Consider the following 17,067-nt stretch of genomic DNA (forward strand, 5'->3'; position numbering starts at 1 on the left):
GTAAACAATATAATTATTGTGAGTATATAATTCCTATGTATGAATTTTAAGATCCACTTATGCACAGATTTGAACAATCTCTTTCACTTAGTGTAATAGTTACAGATGTAAGCCATGCAGCATTGTTAATTTCTGATGTTCCAATGAAATATTGATATTTGCATTAATGGCACTGAAACTCCCTCTGATAGTAGGTTTGCTTCAAAAAAGCCAAAGGGTTGGAGAGAGATTTTAAAAAGGAGCCTTCAGTCCTGTGTTTAATGGCACAAATTGATCTTTATTCAGATTGATTGCTAACGCAGCATAGGAGAGGTCTCTGGGACACTACATTTCCCAAGAAAGTGCACGATTTTTATACATACTGAGTTACAATGGTTACATGCAACATTGACATCAGTGCTTGTTACATCCTCTTTTACATACACATCCAATTCTACGAAAACACAATCAATGATGGACAACTTCACGATCAACCTTCGGTCTTCCCATCATTTCCTGATGTTTGCCAGACCCATTTTCACCTGTCCTTGGGCTCTTACAGTACATCTCATTCACCATATGCCAAAACTGATTCCAATGTCCCTTTACAGACATTTATATTTTTTTCTATTTGGATTATAATTTTTTTCTATAGTGCAATATCGTTTCAAACAGAACTTTGATGCCAGGATAGACCTTATTGTCATTAATTTAAATATTTTATCAGAGAATATCTATCCAAGTCCCATTGACAGGAATGAAATTCAATCACTTTTATAGCTCTATCAGATCTTTAGAAGAAACTTATTTTTTTTCTATAAGGTTCCAGCGAATACGACCTCTTTCTCATCCTTGTCTTATCGCTTTTTTCTGTCATTCTTTCCTTCTTCTCTGGGCTGTTCATTAGGTTGTTTATTCTCTTGAGGCTGTAGTGATCTCGTTTCACAATTGTCAGTCTCACCCTTGCTACATCACTTGTTTCTTGGTACACTTAAAACATCATCCTGTTTATACTTCTCCCTGCTGATTAGCAAAAATTTCTTTCTACTGCTTATAGCTATTTACTTAAAGAAAATTCAGCTGAATCCCTTAATATTATTTCACCAATTGCTTGTATAATTTTAATATGCCCATGTAGGTGTATTTAATATGTAGTAACAAAAATCTAAAGGCCTTGATTATTGCGAGACCAGACTTTTCTTCAAATCTGAACTGAATAATAAACTTTTGAAATGGCCGGTACCAGACCTTTTAAAAGGTTTCCTAATGCTGTTTATCAAAACCAATCTCTGCACCAAAGGCTGACTGTCTACAGAAATCTAATTAAATTTCCCAGTGTTTAACACTTTAAAACTATTATTATTGTACAAATATGTGTCTACTCTAATATGTCTATAATTATTTAAAAGGTCTTATCTAAGGTTGGTCAAGTTTTCCCTGTCCATTTCATAGTAAAGTAGGAAATTTCAAATCAGACATTTTTTATTTGAGTTATCCTTATCAGAAAAGAGGAGTCTTACTGTCAACGTTCTGGCCCTATCTTACTCAAACTGTATTGAGACATTTTGTTGTCTGTGAAGGCCATAATTTAAGCTATATGAAACGCTGCATTAGCTACAAGTTTCTTCAACCATCCTGTGTCAGCTAAAAAAAAAAACAGAAGCAATCATTTTGTCACATTCAGCCATGAGCAGCTACAACTCAAAGTTTAAGTGGAAGGTACATTTTCGTTTAGTTGAAAATTAGTCTTGAGACATGGGTATTGCTGGTGAAGATTCCACTCTCTTCTTTTTAAATTCCAGAATGGAGAGATGGACAGCGAAGGAAGCACCCACAACATGTGCAAAATAGGTCTGAGAGTGTTGTGGAAAAGAGTAGGTTTGAGCAGCGTGACCCATCTGAGCATCGTAGAAGAAATCCCCGGTTCTATGGAAGTCAGCCTAACCTGCTTGACTCCTTCAGAGAAAACATGATGGAAAATGATAACCAGCGCCAGCAGAAATCACGAGGTCAGCAAGGGATGGGCTTATATGACTTAGAATTTAAGAAGCAATACAGATTGTTAAAATATTGCCAACAGAATGTTTGCCATAAACTACAAAACAATTTTAAAATTAGGTCATCGAAGAAACTTACTTTTCTGTAGTAGTTTTCACGAACACATGATGTTCCAATGCATTTACAATTAAATATGTTTTGATGTGTGGTCCTGTTGTACCATGGGAAACATTGCAATCCATTTACTCCCAGCATCCTCCACAATCAACTGTGTAATAATGGCCCGATCATCTGTAAAGTTGTTTTGGTTGAGGGATAAATTCTAGCATGAGGGGGAACACCCTGCACTTTCTCCATTGTGTGATTTTTCATGTCCATTTGAAATAAAAACAGCAAATCCTGGAAGAACTCAATAGGTGCTCTGACAATTTCTTAAGCGTCACAGCAAAGAGGCAGGACAGAGACTCTGGTTAGCACTGCTGCTTCACAGCATCAGGGACCTGGGTTCACATCCTGCCTCGGGCGACTGTGTGGAGTTTGCACACTCTCTCTCCATGTCTGCGTGGGTTTCCTCTGGGTGCTCCTGTTTCCTCCAATAGTCCAATGGTATGCAGATTAGGTGGATTGGCCATGCGAAATTACTCCAAGTGCCCAGGGATGTGTAGGTTAAGAGGATTAGCCTTTGCAAATGCAGAGTTACAGGGATAAAGTAGGGTGGTGTGTCTGGATGGGATGCTCTTCAGAGAGTCCGTGTCTACTTGTTGGGCCAAATGGCCTGTTTCCACACTGTAGGGTTTTTATGGTTCTAATAAATCACTCATTCATCATTCATTCAATTATAGCAAATTAAGTGCTAAAGTTCTTTAGTTCAATTTATTGAATTTTTTCTGTATAAAGAGATCTTTAATCAGCAAAAATCCCATAATTCTGATATGCAAATCTCACCTGCATGGATTTTCTGATTCAATGCATAGTGGTTTAAACAGTCACTCGCATCCAGTTCAATAGTTTTAGATAGAAGCTTTGCACTATTTTTGATTTCTGGTGTTCTCCTGAAAACCTCTGCAATTTTTGCACAAACAAAATCAATGCTAGTAGCTTTGATTCAAAAGACCAAAACTGAAATGAAGAAATATGTTCTGCTGCATCAAAAAAGAAGTTTTTGTGATATACACTTACTGTCAGGACCGAAACACACAGAATCGGAAATTGCTGGAGAAACTCACCAGGTCTGGCAACATCTATAGAAAGAAAACAGAGTTAATGTTTTGAGTCTGGTGACTCTCCCTGTCGGTGCTGTCAGTTATTAGCCATCTAGTTGCCTTGGAGAATGTGGTGCTGGTCATCTTTCTTTGACCGTGAATTGAATACAGTTCTGTTATGTACGAATGTTTGAGCTTTAGACCCAGCACCGATGAGAAAAATAACTGTGAGCCAGATTTTCATCCTTAAGGTGGGTGGTCATGGCTGAGGGGTTTCCCGGTTTCACTAGAAGGGCAGATGGTGATTGAAGTTGGGCGAGCCAACTCTGGAAATGTTTTGAAGGGAGCCACATTGGCTGCGATGGTGGTTTTTTAACAGGCCAGCCTCAGTGTTGTGGGACTGTATCCAACAGCGATCAAAATGGGATGGCCCTGCAGCCCTTCCCATCCACTCCCGTCCCCACACACACACACACACTCCCTATGCCCCATCCATGCCTAATTATACCCTGCCAACCTATGCAGTTCATTCTGTCTCCAAATTTGTTCATCCACTGCACACCATGTGAAAGCAATGAACCCTCAGATGGCAGTTTGAAATGTAAAAGGGAAGCTTTTTTTTTAAAAGGGTGGTCCATTCATAACCTTTTCAATATGTTTTAAAACAAGAACTCCAAGTCTCGCTGTGCATTCTTGACTGAGAGTTCAACCAACAATTCAGTTGTTGAAGCACAACATGTTTCAAGTGCCTTGTGGATTCAATTATTGAAACTTATTAAAAGGTCTGGATGATTGCCACTGTTATTGCTTAATAGTTTTAATAGTGCGGTGAATATTAGGAGTCACTTATTTTTAAGTGTTTTTTAACACATTCAACTGTCACTACAAAGATGATTGCTTCCATATAGTTTCTATTGGATGAAGAGGAACGGATGTGCCCTTCCCTTACATGAGAGTTATTTGTGGGGCATACATGGGCATTGACCATGCGATATGATAGGAGGTGCTTGGGGTTCCTTATGTCCACCCGGGGTGATTTTTCGAGGTGTTGGTCATATCTTGGTATGGGTGGTGTGGGTGCCACGGTTGGGCATATTTCAAAACCTGTTTCAAAAAATTCCATCATGCAAACCATGTTTCTGAACACCTTTGATGTGCTACGAACTACAAGTACTTTGAAAACGTTGTCTGACCCAATGACAATAGACAAGAAGTAGGTTAGGTCTATCACCTCAATGAAGCCCCCAGGGATAGGGTATCCACCCGCCTCTAAAGAAGCATTCCCAAAAATAAGAAAACCCAGAATAGGGTTGGGTATCTCAAAAGCTAGTTCCATGCCTCCATTTCTGAAAAGCTGCGGAGTCAACCTGGCATGGCAAAAACATCTGGCCACATGTAGCCGTAGAACAATGGAAATGATACAGCACAGAATTGGCCATTTGGCACATCTTGTCCATAAAGACCCAAAGACCCCCAAATGCCCTTTCTAATCCTGAGAAGCCAGATTAATATGATGTTTAATTTGGGAGTATGTGTACTGTAGCAAAATTTGCAGATGACACATAGGTGGAAAGACAGGCTGTGAGAGGGGTGCAGTTTACAGAGAGATATTGCTACATAAGTGGGCAAAAAGACGGCAAATTGAGTTTAATATGGGAAAATATGAAATTTTACAATTTAGAAGGGAGGACAAAGAACAGAATATTACTTAAATGGAAGAAAAAACTTCAGGAAACTGCTGCACAGGGGGACTTGGGGGTAGTTGTACATGAAACACAGAAAGCTAGCACACAACTGCAGCAGCTAATCAGGATTATAACTGGAACTTTGGCCCTTGTTTCAAGGGCATTGGAGAATAACAGTAAGTAAGTCTTACTAAGACTCTACAAGATGCTGTTGAGGCCAAGTCTGGAGCACTGTGAACAATTATTTCATAAAATATATTATTTCATTGACGCAATTTGGAGAAGGTTAACTGGGATGATCCCTGGTATGATGGGATTGTCTTATGAGCAAAGGTTAAACAGAATGGGACTCTACTCTCGGGGATTTAGGAGAATAAGAGGTGATCTCTTTGAAACATATAGGATTCTGGATGTAGATTTGCTCGCTGAGCTGGAAGGTTCATTTTCAGATGTTTCCTCATCATACGAGGAAACCTCATCAGTGAGTTTCTGGACAAAGCCCAAGGCTTACTGATAAAGTTGCCTAGTATGGTGATGAAACATCTGAAAATGAACCTTCCAGCTCAGCGAGCAAACCTACATCCAGAACCTCAACCTGAGCTACAAATCTTCTCAAAACTCACTAACATATAGGATTCTTAATTGCCTTGATAGTGTAAATACTGAGAGGATGTTTCCCCTCATAGGAGAGTCTTGGATTAGAGGGCTTAGTCCCAGGATTACGAGGCACCAATTGAAGACTGGGCTGAGGAGGAATTTCTTTCCTGAGGGTTGAGAGTCTTTTAGAACTCCTTGCCACAGAGAACTGCAGGGGCAGAATCTTTGTGTAAATGTAAGTCGAGGATAGATAAATTCTTGATTGGTAAGAGCATCAAAAGTTATGAAGAAAGGGCAGGAAAGTGGACATGAGGAATGTCAAATCGGCCATGATCCTATTAATAGTAGAGCAAGCTCAAGGGACCAAATGGCCTTTTTTTTATGACCTTGGTGAATTGCTATTACCTGTAAGGAGTGTGTAGTGCAGCCCTGGTTCATGAATGGAAGCCAGAATGGATGTTTAAGTTGTTGGTTGGATTGCCAATCAAGCTGATGGTTTTGTCACAATTGTATTGAGGATCTTCAGTGGTATAGCATCATAACTGAAAATGATGGCTTATTGGCTAATACAAGATATTCTGTTTCCTTCCCCAATGCTGCAATCAATAACAGGGAGATCCATACACTCTCGAGGAATGGGCAGAGCAAACCAGCCTACTACCCATGAAGGTCATTCACAGCAGAATTACAAGCAACCTCGGCAACAAAACCTGGCACAATGCACGTTCATGTCTGACCATAGACCCAACCAACAGTCCCAGTCTACTGGTCCTTCAGCCAAATCCAGCAAACCTGCTGAACACAGGCAGTGGAGTATAGACAGCCGAGAGCTCCAACGGTTAGCTGGAATGGAACCAGCAAATGTTATTATGAGACTGGCCTCTCCTAGGAGTGGGCTCAAAGATTTCCTAAACCAGGCCAATCCTGACAAAAACCTCATTTTGTCCTTTCTGAAAGTTCTCAATTCAACATTCAAATGCCAGTCCAACCGAAGTAATTTACATTATCTCCTACAATTGATCAAGGATTCCATGTTTCTGAAAAGTATCCTTCCTGGATTTGTTGTCAGTGTTCAGACAGAAACTTTGCCAGAAGCACTTCTGGAAAACTCTGCTCACCTTGATCCGATAGTAAACTTGCTCCATGAGCTGATTACCGTCTATCCTATGAGCGCCTTTTTGGAAGTGTCTCTTTTAGTCACATTGGTGCAGATGACTTCAAAGTACCTGCAATCTATTGGCTTCCCTGCCTCAACCGAAACCAGGATAAACTTAGGCAATCTGCAGGCAATGATTGCAGAACTGCAGGAGAAGAAGCGACTTGGGAATTTGAAATCCGATACCTACACCTACTTTAAAGGGCCTGAGGTGGAAAATTTTAGATGCATTTCAGTATACCCAACCTATGAAGACATCCATTTACTCAACAAACCTTATGTGAGACCCAACATTGTCACTGGAAAATATCCAGATACCGCCACATACCTTGATATACACTTTCGCTTACTACGTGAAGACTTTGTTCGCCCATTGAGAGATGGGATTTCCAAGTTGTTGTCCTGTGACCAGAAGGAACTTCAAAAGGACAAAATAGATGATATAAGAATTTACTTCGATGCACATATACTTGGTCCACTGTGCACTCGTAGCGGTGTCTTCTTCCAGGTTAAGTTTAATATAAAACCGCTGAAGTTCATTCGTTGGGAGAGCTCTAAGCGACTGTTGTTTGGATCTTTTCTTTGCCTATCCAAAGATAAATTTGCAACAATGCTCTGTGCAACAGTGGCAGACAGGAACCTCAAAGGACTAAAAGAAGGCATTATCACACTGCACTTCACCAAAGATTGCCGAGATCAATTGGCGGATGTTAATTCAAGAGACTCTTTTCTCATGGTTGAGACAACCGCATACTTTGAAGCTTACCGTCACGTTTTGGAAGGCCTTAAAGAGATTAAAGACAATAAGTTACCCTTCCAGAAATACATTGTGGAAGGCCAGGCTCACATTGCACAACCCAAATATCTAACTTCAGGTCGTCAAGACTATACACTTCAGTCTTTGATGACAAACCAGCGTCTTCCAGGGCCAAAGCAGTCAAACATGCCCAAGTTTGCTGCCAACCAGCTGAACTTGAGCAATAATTTTGATGTGTGTGACTTTGCAAAATGGCCTTCTAAAGAGAAATTAAAGTTTGATGAATCCCAAATGCAAGCCATGCAATTGGCCCTCACCAAAGAGGTTGCTATGATCCAGGGCCCACCAGGAACAGGTAAAATGGTTTTAGTTGTTTCATTTGGAATGAATTTTGCAACATAATAGAAAAGATTTGCATTTATATAGCACCCTTTGCTCTCACTCTGGAAGCCCCAAAATGCTTCACTGAAATGCACTCTCTAGTGTGTTTGCAGAATGCAGCAGCCAATTGGTACCCAAGAAGCTCCCAGAAACAGTGTTAAAATAAATGCCAGAGAATGTTGTTAGTTGAGGGATATATGTTACTCTGGACTCTGGGGAGATCACCCCTCACTTACTGCTGCAGTAAGTTCTAATTTTCAAGCAGTCCTCGAATTTATGTTATCAGAAATGAGCAGAAGCCTAATTCAGATGGTTAAGTGGCATTGTCAAGATGTCCAATACCATATTTGTGGGAGTCAGTTACCTCAGTTGATTGAACAGCTGGTTTCTGATGCAAACTGACGTCAACAGCATGGGTTCAATTCCCACACCAGCTGAGGTTACCATGATGGTCCCACCTCCTCCACCTCACTCTGCAGGTTATACACCCAACAGTTGTCTGACTCTCTAATGAGAGAGCAGTCCCACAGTCCTCTGGTGACTTGACCTTTTATGCCAAGCAGCATTACCATCACTTCTTCCTTAGCTCCCCCCACAAAAAAGAGCCAACAGCCATTTTAAAGGAAGTTTTAGTTGTGACTAGAGAAATCTGGAATCTGCATAAATGCAAAATTCTGCAGATACTGGAAATCTTAGGTAAGCAGAGAGAATCTTGGAGAAACTCAGCCAATCTGGCAGCATCTGTGTACAGAGGAATAGTTAACCTCTCGAGACTGGTATGATTGTTTCATTCTGAAGAAGTTGTACCGGATTCAAAGTTTTGAGGCTAGAATCTGGCTTGGCTGAAGGGGTTCCATCAGTTCATCACACCCCCTGATATGCACACTGGTAATGACATGCTGCTGAAATCTACTAGCTCTGTTAAGCACCCTTTTAAGATCCACGATGAGCAATTCTTTTTGGAATGTTGACATTTGTTTTGTTATAATCAGATTGAAGGACCTGTTGTGAAAGGTGACGTGGTAATCGTATTAAAACTGCAGCATAAATGCAAGTTAATGTTGTTAACAAACTGCAGGATTAATGCTTGCATATCCTTCCCCTTCCCATTTAAATTGGGCTCGTTCAGCCAAATCAGAACTCCTGCTCAAACCTGATATTAATCAGCTTTGTACATGCTCTAGTGATTCATTTTCAAAATTAATTTTATATCCTTTAATAACAGTTATATTTTCTGATTTGCAGGAAAGACTTACCTGGGACTGAAAGTTGCCAAGGTTCTTCTGGCGAATGAGCAAATTTGGCAATCTGGTGCTGGTTCACCTATATTGGTGGTCTGCTATACAAATCATGCATTGGATCAGTTTTTGGAAGGTCAGAGGTTCCAGTATGCCGTGGATATTTAAGTCTGTTGATTATCATTTCATAAATGTTGGAGCAGTGCTATAATGTTTGGTGTTGTCTGTTGTTACAATTTCTACCAATCCCACAATTATGTGTACATACTGGTTCCAGATCAGTAGGAGAAATATCAAACAGTTTAATTTTGAGGTGATGATGAAACCCTTTTATTCCTGAACTCTCACACCACTGGATACAGCTCCACTCCACTCTATCAACTCTTTTGATCACTTTTAAACATCTTGATTATTGTTATGACCAGGTGAGGAAGGGTGAATTGGCTCTCCTCTACTCAACTTTCCATAGCTGGCTGCAATAAAAAGGCTCTTTTTAGTATGCGGCTATACCTCTCTGTATTGAAAATGTAGTTATTTAATATCTACTGTATCAATATGGAGCTAAATACAATGTTTTCTTGAATAATATGAAAAGAAATTTTATTATCTGTTAACCCTGAAGAAAATATTAAGGTAATTTATTCTATTTCACACAGGCTTCACAAAAGCTTGGATAACCTGCATGGTCAGCTGATGTGGTAGCCATTTTTAAGTCTGTGTATTTTCCCCCTTGAACCATTTCATTTCATGGATGTCTTAAAATCATGTGATGGAATTTGGAAATCAATAGTCCATTGTTTATTTTTACCACTTATGTAACATTAGAACAGCTTCATTTAATTTTCTATACCCCAGGTAACACAAGACTAGTATATGCAACCTGATTTCAGTGTTGAACCCTTTTTATCCTTGGAATTATTCTGATCATTGTGATGCATTCCTTCTAATAGATCCTTCCTCAGCGAGCATTGTTCAGAGTTCAATGTTATACTCCAGACGCTGTCTAACCCAAACTCGATGGAGATTTTTAAAGACATACGATTTCACATGCTAGATGAGTACTGAGACAGGTCCAACACACAGCTGATTGTAAATGGGTTTTCTCAGTGAACTTGGTTGGTTGTGAAATTCTGTTGCCCTTTCGAGCATGAATTAATAGTCCTTCCAATTCATCTCTCCTGAAGATAATACAGATTTTAAAATTTTCAAAGGACGAAAATGTACATGTTATTCATTTCTTGTTATATCCAGTTGATTTATTTTAATAATTCTTGGCATGTGAGCATCATAGGCAAGGCCATGTAAAAGCTTGCAATATTGGGGATTTTCTGTTTGGGAGATAGAAGGAATGGGCTTCAGAATAAATGCGATGGCATGGGTTTAGTTCCCCATTCTGGCTCAGTGGAGACTAAAATATCTCCACAGAGGCCTGCCACTAAGTCACCCTTTACTTACACATGCATAGTACTTGACACTGGACCAGTTTGCCAGCTCTGAGTGGACAGAAACTCTGACACTCCTGTTTATATCTGTCAGCTAGGGCTCCACAACTGAACTAGGTTTAAAGTCCTAATCATGGAACTCAGTCAGCCCTGGCAGCTGATGTTTTTTTGGTTCAGTTGCAGCAGGGGATGTGTGAAAAGCTGCTGGACTTCTCTCTCTCCTTGCAAACTGTAAGCCTTTGTTTGATTGTACCTTGTGTGATAAGGGACGTGTGTAGTGGGACTGTTGCATGTATTTTTGGAACAGCATCATCAAGTCGGGTTTGGATAGGATAACTTATCAGGTATTTTATTTTGTGTTCTTTGTGTTTCATTCCATAATTTTGTAAATCAATTTTGTTTGTTTAAAACTTGGCAGTTGACCCAGCTAATTCACATTGGGAATATCCACTATACACCTAGCTAAACAAATAGCAAAATTATGGTCTGGACTATCTGCTTAAAGAGGTTTTGAGGGGTCTTGCCTAGTGCATAACATTCCTCATCATTGCTGATGAAGGGCTTTTGCCTGAAACGTGATTCTCCTACTCCTTGGATGCTGCCTGACCTGTGCTTTTCCAGCACCACACTCTCGACCCTAACAAGGGTGAAGACAGGTAGAGGGTAAGATCTGGTTGGTCAGTGGCCGGATTGAATCCGGTTGGCGGAAAGGAGGGAGAGGGGCTGGGATGGGAGGGGAAGTTATTTGAAATTGGAGACTTGTTGAGTCCTCTGGTCTATAGGCTGTCATTTCAGGGTCAAGATTAGAGTGGTGCTGGGAAAGCACAGCAGGTCAGACAGCATCCAAGGAGCAAGAAAATTGACATTTCGGGCAGGATCCCTGATGCATCTGCAGTCCTCATTTTCGTCTTGTTATTTCTGAGGGCGGTTAAAAGTGAGCAGACCAGGCTGGGTACAGTTATAGAGTCATATAGCAGTTGGCAAGTTTCCGACCTTTCAAAGTTTGGTGAAGCTCCCTCTTCATTTTGCCTCTAATTTCCAACTGTGTGTCGAATAGTAATTTTAGTTGACCAGCGAACTGTTAAGACTCTACAAAATCAAGTGATCTGTCATTTTAGGAATCCTCAAATTTATGGACACTGGGCTGGTCAGAATTGGAGGAAGGAGTAGCAGTGGAATACTGACTGCATTTTCTATGCATAAACTAAGAAAGGAGTTTAACTTCAGAAAAGATCTGCCAAGATATTTGAAAGAAGCACAAACTGAGGTGAGTTTGACAAATTGAATGTTTTCAATTGAGTGTGCTCATTTTGCAAACACTGAGTGCATAACATAATTAAAATGCAAACTGACGAGAAAATGTCTTTCTGTCAATTGCGTAAAGTAGGCACAGAATTCACACTTTTACGAAGGTTTCAAAGACCTGATAAAATCTCCCAGAGATCTTTACGGGAAGTATTTGAGTGAAGTTACAATTGGTAATGTAGGAAATGTAACAAGTATTTTGTGCGCAGCAAGGAGCCTTAAAGTACCAGTGTTGCTCTCCCTCCTCTTCCACCCTCTTTCCCCTCCCACCCCCGCTCTGCTCCTCCTCCTCACTATCTCTTTCTATTGAGGTTCTGTGCCTGTATATGTGACATGCATTGCAGTATTAGTGTCATGGCAACTGGAAACTGCCACCAGGGCTGACTGAGCACTGAGGCCATATCACTTCCATTCCCCAACCATACCTTCTCCCCAGACGTACAAACTCCTTCTCAGGCTGCCAACAGAATCCTCACTTACATAACTAAATTCGGTCCCATAAAGGCACAGTGGCAAGGAAGGACACTTTGTTTGGACATCACATCCCTACTTCTGGAGCCAGTTAATGGAAATCCCAAGGTAGTTCAGAAATGTGAATTCAAGGCTTGGAGGGAGTATAATGTAGGTCCCTGATTTAGTTCAGAATTCAGTGGTATTCTGCCCTTTTCTGTGCCTCCACACCATTGCTGTTTCAATACGTTGTGCCATAGTATAGAATAGTATTAGTTTGCATTTGTTTGCTTTACATATTGCGGCATAACCATTTTGATCAAATGAAATAGACAATCTGCCATGGACAACTAAAGCTGCAGTTTTGCCGCAATGCAATTGGAAATGGTACCATGTGCCTGTGTGTCACGGTTCTACTCTTTTTTTTTATTAATCTGCTTCATTACCAATTCTGTAACTGATATGGAGAGTGAAAATGTATCCCTAACATTTATTATAGAGTAGAGAGGGTACTGTTGGAGCATTGGTCGTGTCCCTTCCTCTGGGCTAAGACACCTGAGTTCAGAACAAGACATTAAGAAGAATGCCATTGTGCCACTAATCAAGTTTGCTTTTAGAGTCATAGAGCTGTACAGTACGGAAACAGACCCTTTGGTCCAACTCATTCCTGCTGGCCAGATATCCTAAATTAATCTAGCCCTATTTGCCAGCATTTGGCCCATATCCCTCCAAACCCTTCCTATTCATGTACACATCCAGATGTCTTTTAAATGTTGCAATTGTACTAGCCTCCACTATTTCCTCTGTTAGCTCATTCCATACATGCACCACTTTCTGCATGAAAATGTTGCCCTTTAGGTCCCTTTTAAATCTTTCTCATCTCGCCTTAAACTTCTGCTTTCTAGATCTGAATTCCCTACCCTGCATTTGTGAGCCACCACATGGCTCAGAAGACAGCCAAGCGGAGGTTGGCTGCTTCTCTAAAGTTGTCACACTCGAACAACCCTGTACATTTAGATTAGAGATTGCTCTGAGGCTAGGGACACTGTTTCTGATTTATTCGTGGAATCTTGCAGCACGGAAGGGAACCATTGTATTTATCTTGGCTCCATAGAATCATCCTGCCTGCAGATTACTACCTAAATGGAATCAATTTAGGTAAAGGGGCAGTACAAGGTGTTCTTGTACAGCAGTCAATGAAGGTAAGCATGCAGGTACAGCAGGTAGTGAAGAAGGCTAATAGCATGCTGGCCTTCATAACAAGAGGGATTGAGTATAGAAGCAAAGAGGTTCTTCTGCAGCTGTACAGGGCCCTGGTGAGACCACACCTGGAGTACTGTGTGCAGTTCTGGTCTCCAAATTTGAGGAAAGACATTCTGGCTATTGAGGGAGTGCAGCGTAGGTTCACAAGGTCAATTCCTGGAATGGCGGGATTACCTTACACTGAAAGACTGGAGCGACTAGGCTTGTATACCCTTGAGTTTAGAAGACGGAGAGGGGATATGATTGAGACATATAAGATTATGAAAGGATTGGACACTCTGGAGGCAGGAAACATGTTTCCGCTGATGGGTGAGTGCCAAACCAGAGGACACAGCTTAAAAATACGGGGTAGACCATTTAGGACAGAGATGAGGAGAAACTTCTTCACCCAGAGAGTGGTGGCTGTGTGGAATGCTTTGTCCCAGAGGGCAGTGGAGCCCCAGTCTCTGGATTCTTTTAAGAAAAAGTTGGATAGGGCTCTCCAGGATTGTGAGGAGAAAGTGAGGTCTGCAGATGCTGGAGATCAGAGCTGGAAATGTGTTGCTGGAAAAGCGCAGCAGGTCAGGCAGCATCCAGGGAACAGGAGAATCGACGTTTCGGGCATAAGCCTGAACGTCGATTCTCCTGTTCCCTGGATGCTGCCTGACCTGCTGCGCTTTTCCAGCAACACATTTCCAGCTCTCAAGGATTGTGGAATCAAGGGTTATGGAGATCAGGCAGGAACAGGATACTGATTAAGGATGATCAGCCATGATCATATTGAATGGTGGTGCAGGCTCGAAGGGCAGAATGGCCTACTCCTGCACTTATTGTCTATTGTCTGTTTTCCTGCACCCTTGCTGCCTTTTCCATTTAAAATTATCCAATTGCCTTTTGACAGTTAGTGTTGAATCTACTTCCAGCACACTTTCAGGCATTCCATCCAAATCACCATCACTTGTTCCATTAAAAAAAAATTCATTGCTCCCTCCAGTTCTTTTGCTAACTGTCTTACATCTTTGTTTCTTTTTGCTGACTCCTTATGTTATTCTATAAAAAAACCATCATTATTTTGAATACTTGTACTAAATCCTTCCTTCATTTTCTTTGCTGTGATCATATGAATATGTGTATCTGGAGCAGGAATAATCAGTCATCTGTCATGTACCTGCTCCACCATTTGATAAAGTCATGACTGAGCTGACTCTGGCCTCAATGCTGTTAGCCTGTCTACTCTTTTACACTCTTGTGAATCTATCTAACCTGGCCTAAAAGAATATTCAGGAACTCAGTATCTACTGCTTGGGAGAAGAGTACTGTACCCACTAATGATCCTCTGAAAGTATTTCTCCTTGTTTCTGTCTTACAGGAAAGAGCCCTTATTTTTAAACTGCACCCCCTATTTCTAGTCTGTCCTATAAATGGAATCCTTGTTTGAGCATCCATCCTATTTATTTTAACGAAATCAGCTACCTTTCTTCTAAATATCTGGGAGTGTAGCCCAACATTTCCTCATAAAATAACCCCTTAATCTCAGGAATCAGTTAAGTGAGCTGTCTCTGAATTGCTTTTAATGCAACATCTTTTCTTCAGTAAGGAAACTAAAACAAGACAGTACGGTAGATGTGATCTCACCAAGATCCCATGCAACGATTGCTAAATCTCCCTATGTTTATATTTTATTCACCTTGTAATAAACAATAATGTTCCATTTCCCTCCCTAATCACTTGCTTTGCAAGCTAACTTTGAGGTCCATATACCAGAACACTCCAATCCTTCTGTACCACAAACTACTGCTATTTCCTTTTAAACAGCGTATCACTTTTTTCTTTTTGCCAAAGAAGACAAATTCACATCTCCCATATTATATTCAAACTGCCAGATATGCTCCACTCATGTAACCTATCTGTTTGACATTCTGTTTTCCTATCTATCCTGTGTTATCATCAAATTTAGCAATCATACATTTGGTCTCCATCCAAATTATTGATATTGATTGGAAAAAGCTGAGGCTCCAGCATTGATCCATTGGTTACTACTTGCAAATCCAAAACTGAACCTGTTCATTTCTGCTTTGTTTTCTGTTGGCGAACTAATCCTCTTTCAGCACTAATGTTACCCCCTACACCATGAGTTCTTGTGTTTATGTAAACTTTGATGTGATACCTTGTCAAATGATGATTTTGGCATATGGAATAGTGAAAGTATTAAAGTCGAGGAGGTACAAAGAGTTCAGAGAACTGTCCAAACACTACCTCTAAGCTGTGTTTTATTCTTTTATTCCTGCAGCTGATCAACGAAAGAGAATTGATTCAACGTCAAATTGAAGTATTAGCTGCATCGTTGGATGCTAGTGAGAAAGGCGTACTTCAGTTGTACACGTTATCTAAATACATTTCTACAAAGCACATGTATTATCTTCAGGTGGGAATGGTAATGTCCAGATGTGCTTATGCATGTTGAAACAGTAAATTCTTGTTAATTTTATCTTGGATAGTTATCATGAACAGAAATATTACTGGTTTGCAAAGACCATTGTGGATTTTTAATGTCTCAAATCAAGACTGCTCCATCCTTCATTCCCACTCCTTCTCATCAATTGGTGACAGATGTTCCCCCTATAACAGATGTTCTCCCTTCAACAATCCACCAAGGGAAGAGGGAGAGATCATAGAGTCATACAGCATAGAAACAGACCCTTCAGTCCATGCTGAACATAATCTCAAACCAATCTAGTCTCATCTGCCTGTTCCTGGCCCATATCACTCCAAACTTTTCCTATTCATGTACTTATCTAAATGTCTTTTAAACATTGTAATTGTACCCACATCCACCACTTACTCTTTATCGGAGCTTTGCATTCTGCAACTGAAAAGTGATTCTCTTGCATTGTCCAGTATTCACTGGCAATGTTGTTGGATTCCTGTCAAAGTTACAGCCTTTTCAGATTGGTGTTAAGTTTTGCTTGGATCATGATTTTAAAGAAACATTTTGTATAAGATGTCTCGACCACTCCCATAAGTGCATTCCTTACGAAGCAGTCTATGACCTGCCCAACACTTGGATCTAGTGAGATCCTGGAGCTGAACTTGGAACACTGTCTCTGTACTGATTTATTAGATTAGATCACATGCTGCTGCATAATCTTGTCTTTAGTAGTTGGAAGAGTTTACTGCTGTTAGAATTTAGCAGTCAAATGTATTTGATCATAAATAGGTAAATGGTGACACATTTATACAACAAATTCGGTTAGTAAAATGTCACAAGACAGTTTATAAAAGCTGATCATATTAAATTTGGTGAGAGATGAGGCCTATCGGTGTTATCACTAGAGTAGTAATCCAGAGACCGAGGTATTTTCTGGGAACCCACATTCAAATCCCATCCCATGGCAAATGGTGGGACCTGAATTCAGTGAAAATCTGGAATTAATGATGACTATGAAATCATTATCAATTGTCATAAAACCCAACTGGGTCATGAATGTCCTTTTGGGAAGGAAACTGGCCAGTCTGCTGTACATGTGACTGCAAACCCACAGCAGGGACTCTTAACAATCTTCTGAAATGGCTTAGCAAACCATTCAACTGATGGAAAGCAATAAAGGAATGAAACCAGATGGACCACCTGGCAT

The 17,067-nt window shown here is 40.5% G+C and overlaps 1 protein-coding gene across 6 annotated transcripts in view; it reads left to right on the forward strand.

Moving 5' to 3' along the window:
- LOC122564437 (NFX1-type zinc finger-containing protein 1-like) overlaps nucleotides 1–17,067 on the forward strand; it is a 97,654-nt gene that overhangs the window by 35,717 nt on the left and 44,870 nt on the right. For 4 of the 6 annotated variants that reach the window (XM_087978566.1, XM_043719292.2, XM_043719291.2 and 1 more), the window contains 5 exons: nucleotides 1,782–1,988; nucleotides 6,074–7,729; nucleotides 9,001–9,129; nucleotides 11,554–11,702; nucleotides 15,723–15,866. In XM_087978566.1, coding sequence (XP_087834692.1) covers nucleotides 1,782–1,988; nucleotides 6,074–7,729; nucleotides 9,001–9,129; nucleotides 11,554–11,702; nucleotides 15,723–15,866 — 2,285 coding nt within the window. The remainder of the gene's footprint in view (nucleotides 1–1,781; nucleotides 1,989–6,073; nucleotides 7,730–9,000; nucleotides 9,130–11,553; nucleotides 11,703–15,722; nucleotides 15,867–17,067) is intronic. The other 2 variants (XM_043719293.2, XM_043719294.2) reach the window with 2 other exon arrangements.

Source organism: Chiloscyllium plagiosum, unplaced genomic scaffold, assembly GCF_037043375.1.
Source record: "Chiloscyllium plagiosum isolate Xiang-an unplaced genomic scaffold, Cpla_swu_hap1 HiC_scaffold_34, whole genome shotgun sequence".
Classification (NCBI taxonomy): Eukaryota; Metazoa; Chordata; class Chondrichthyes; order Orectolobiformes; family Hemiscylliidae; genus Chiloscyllium; species Chiloscyllium plagiosum.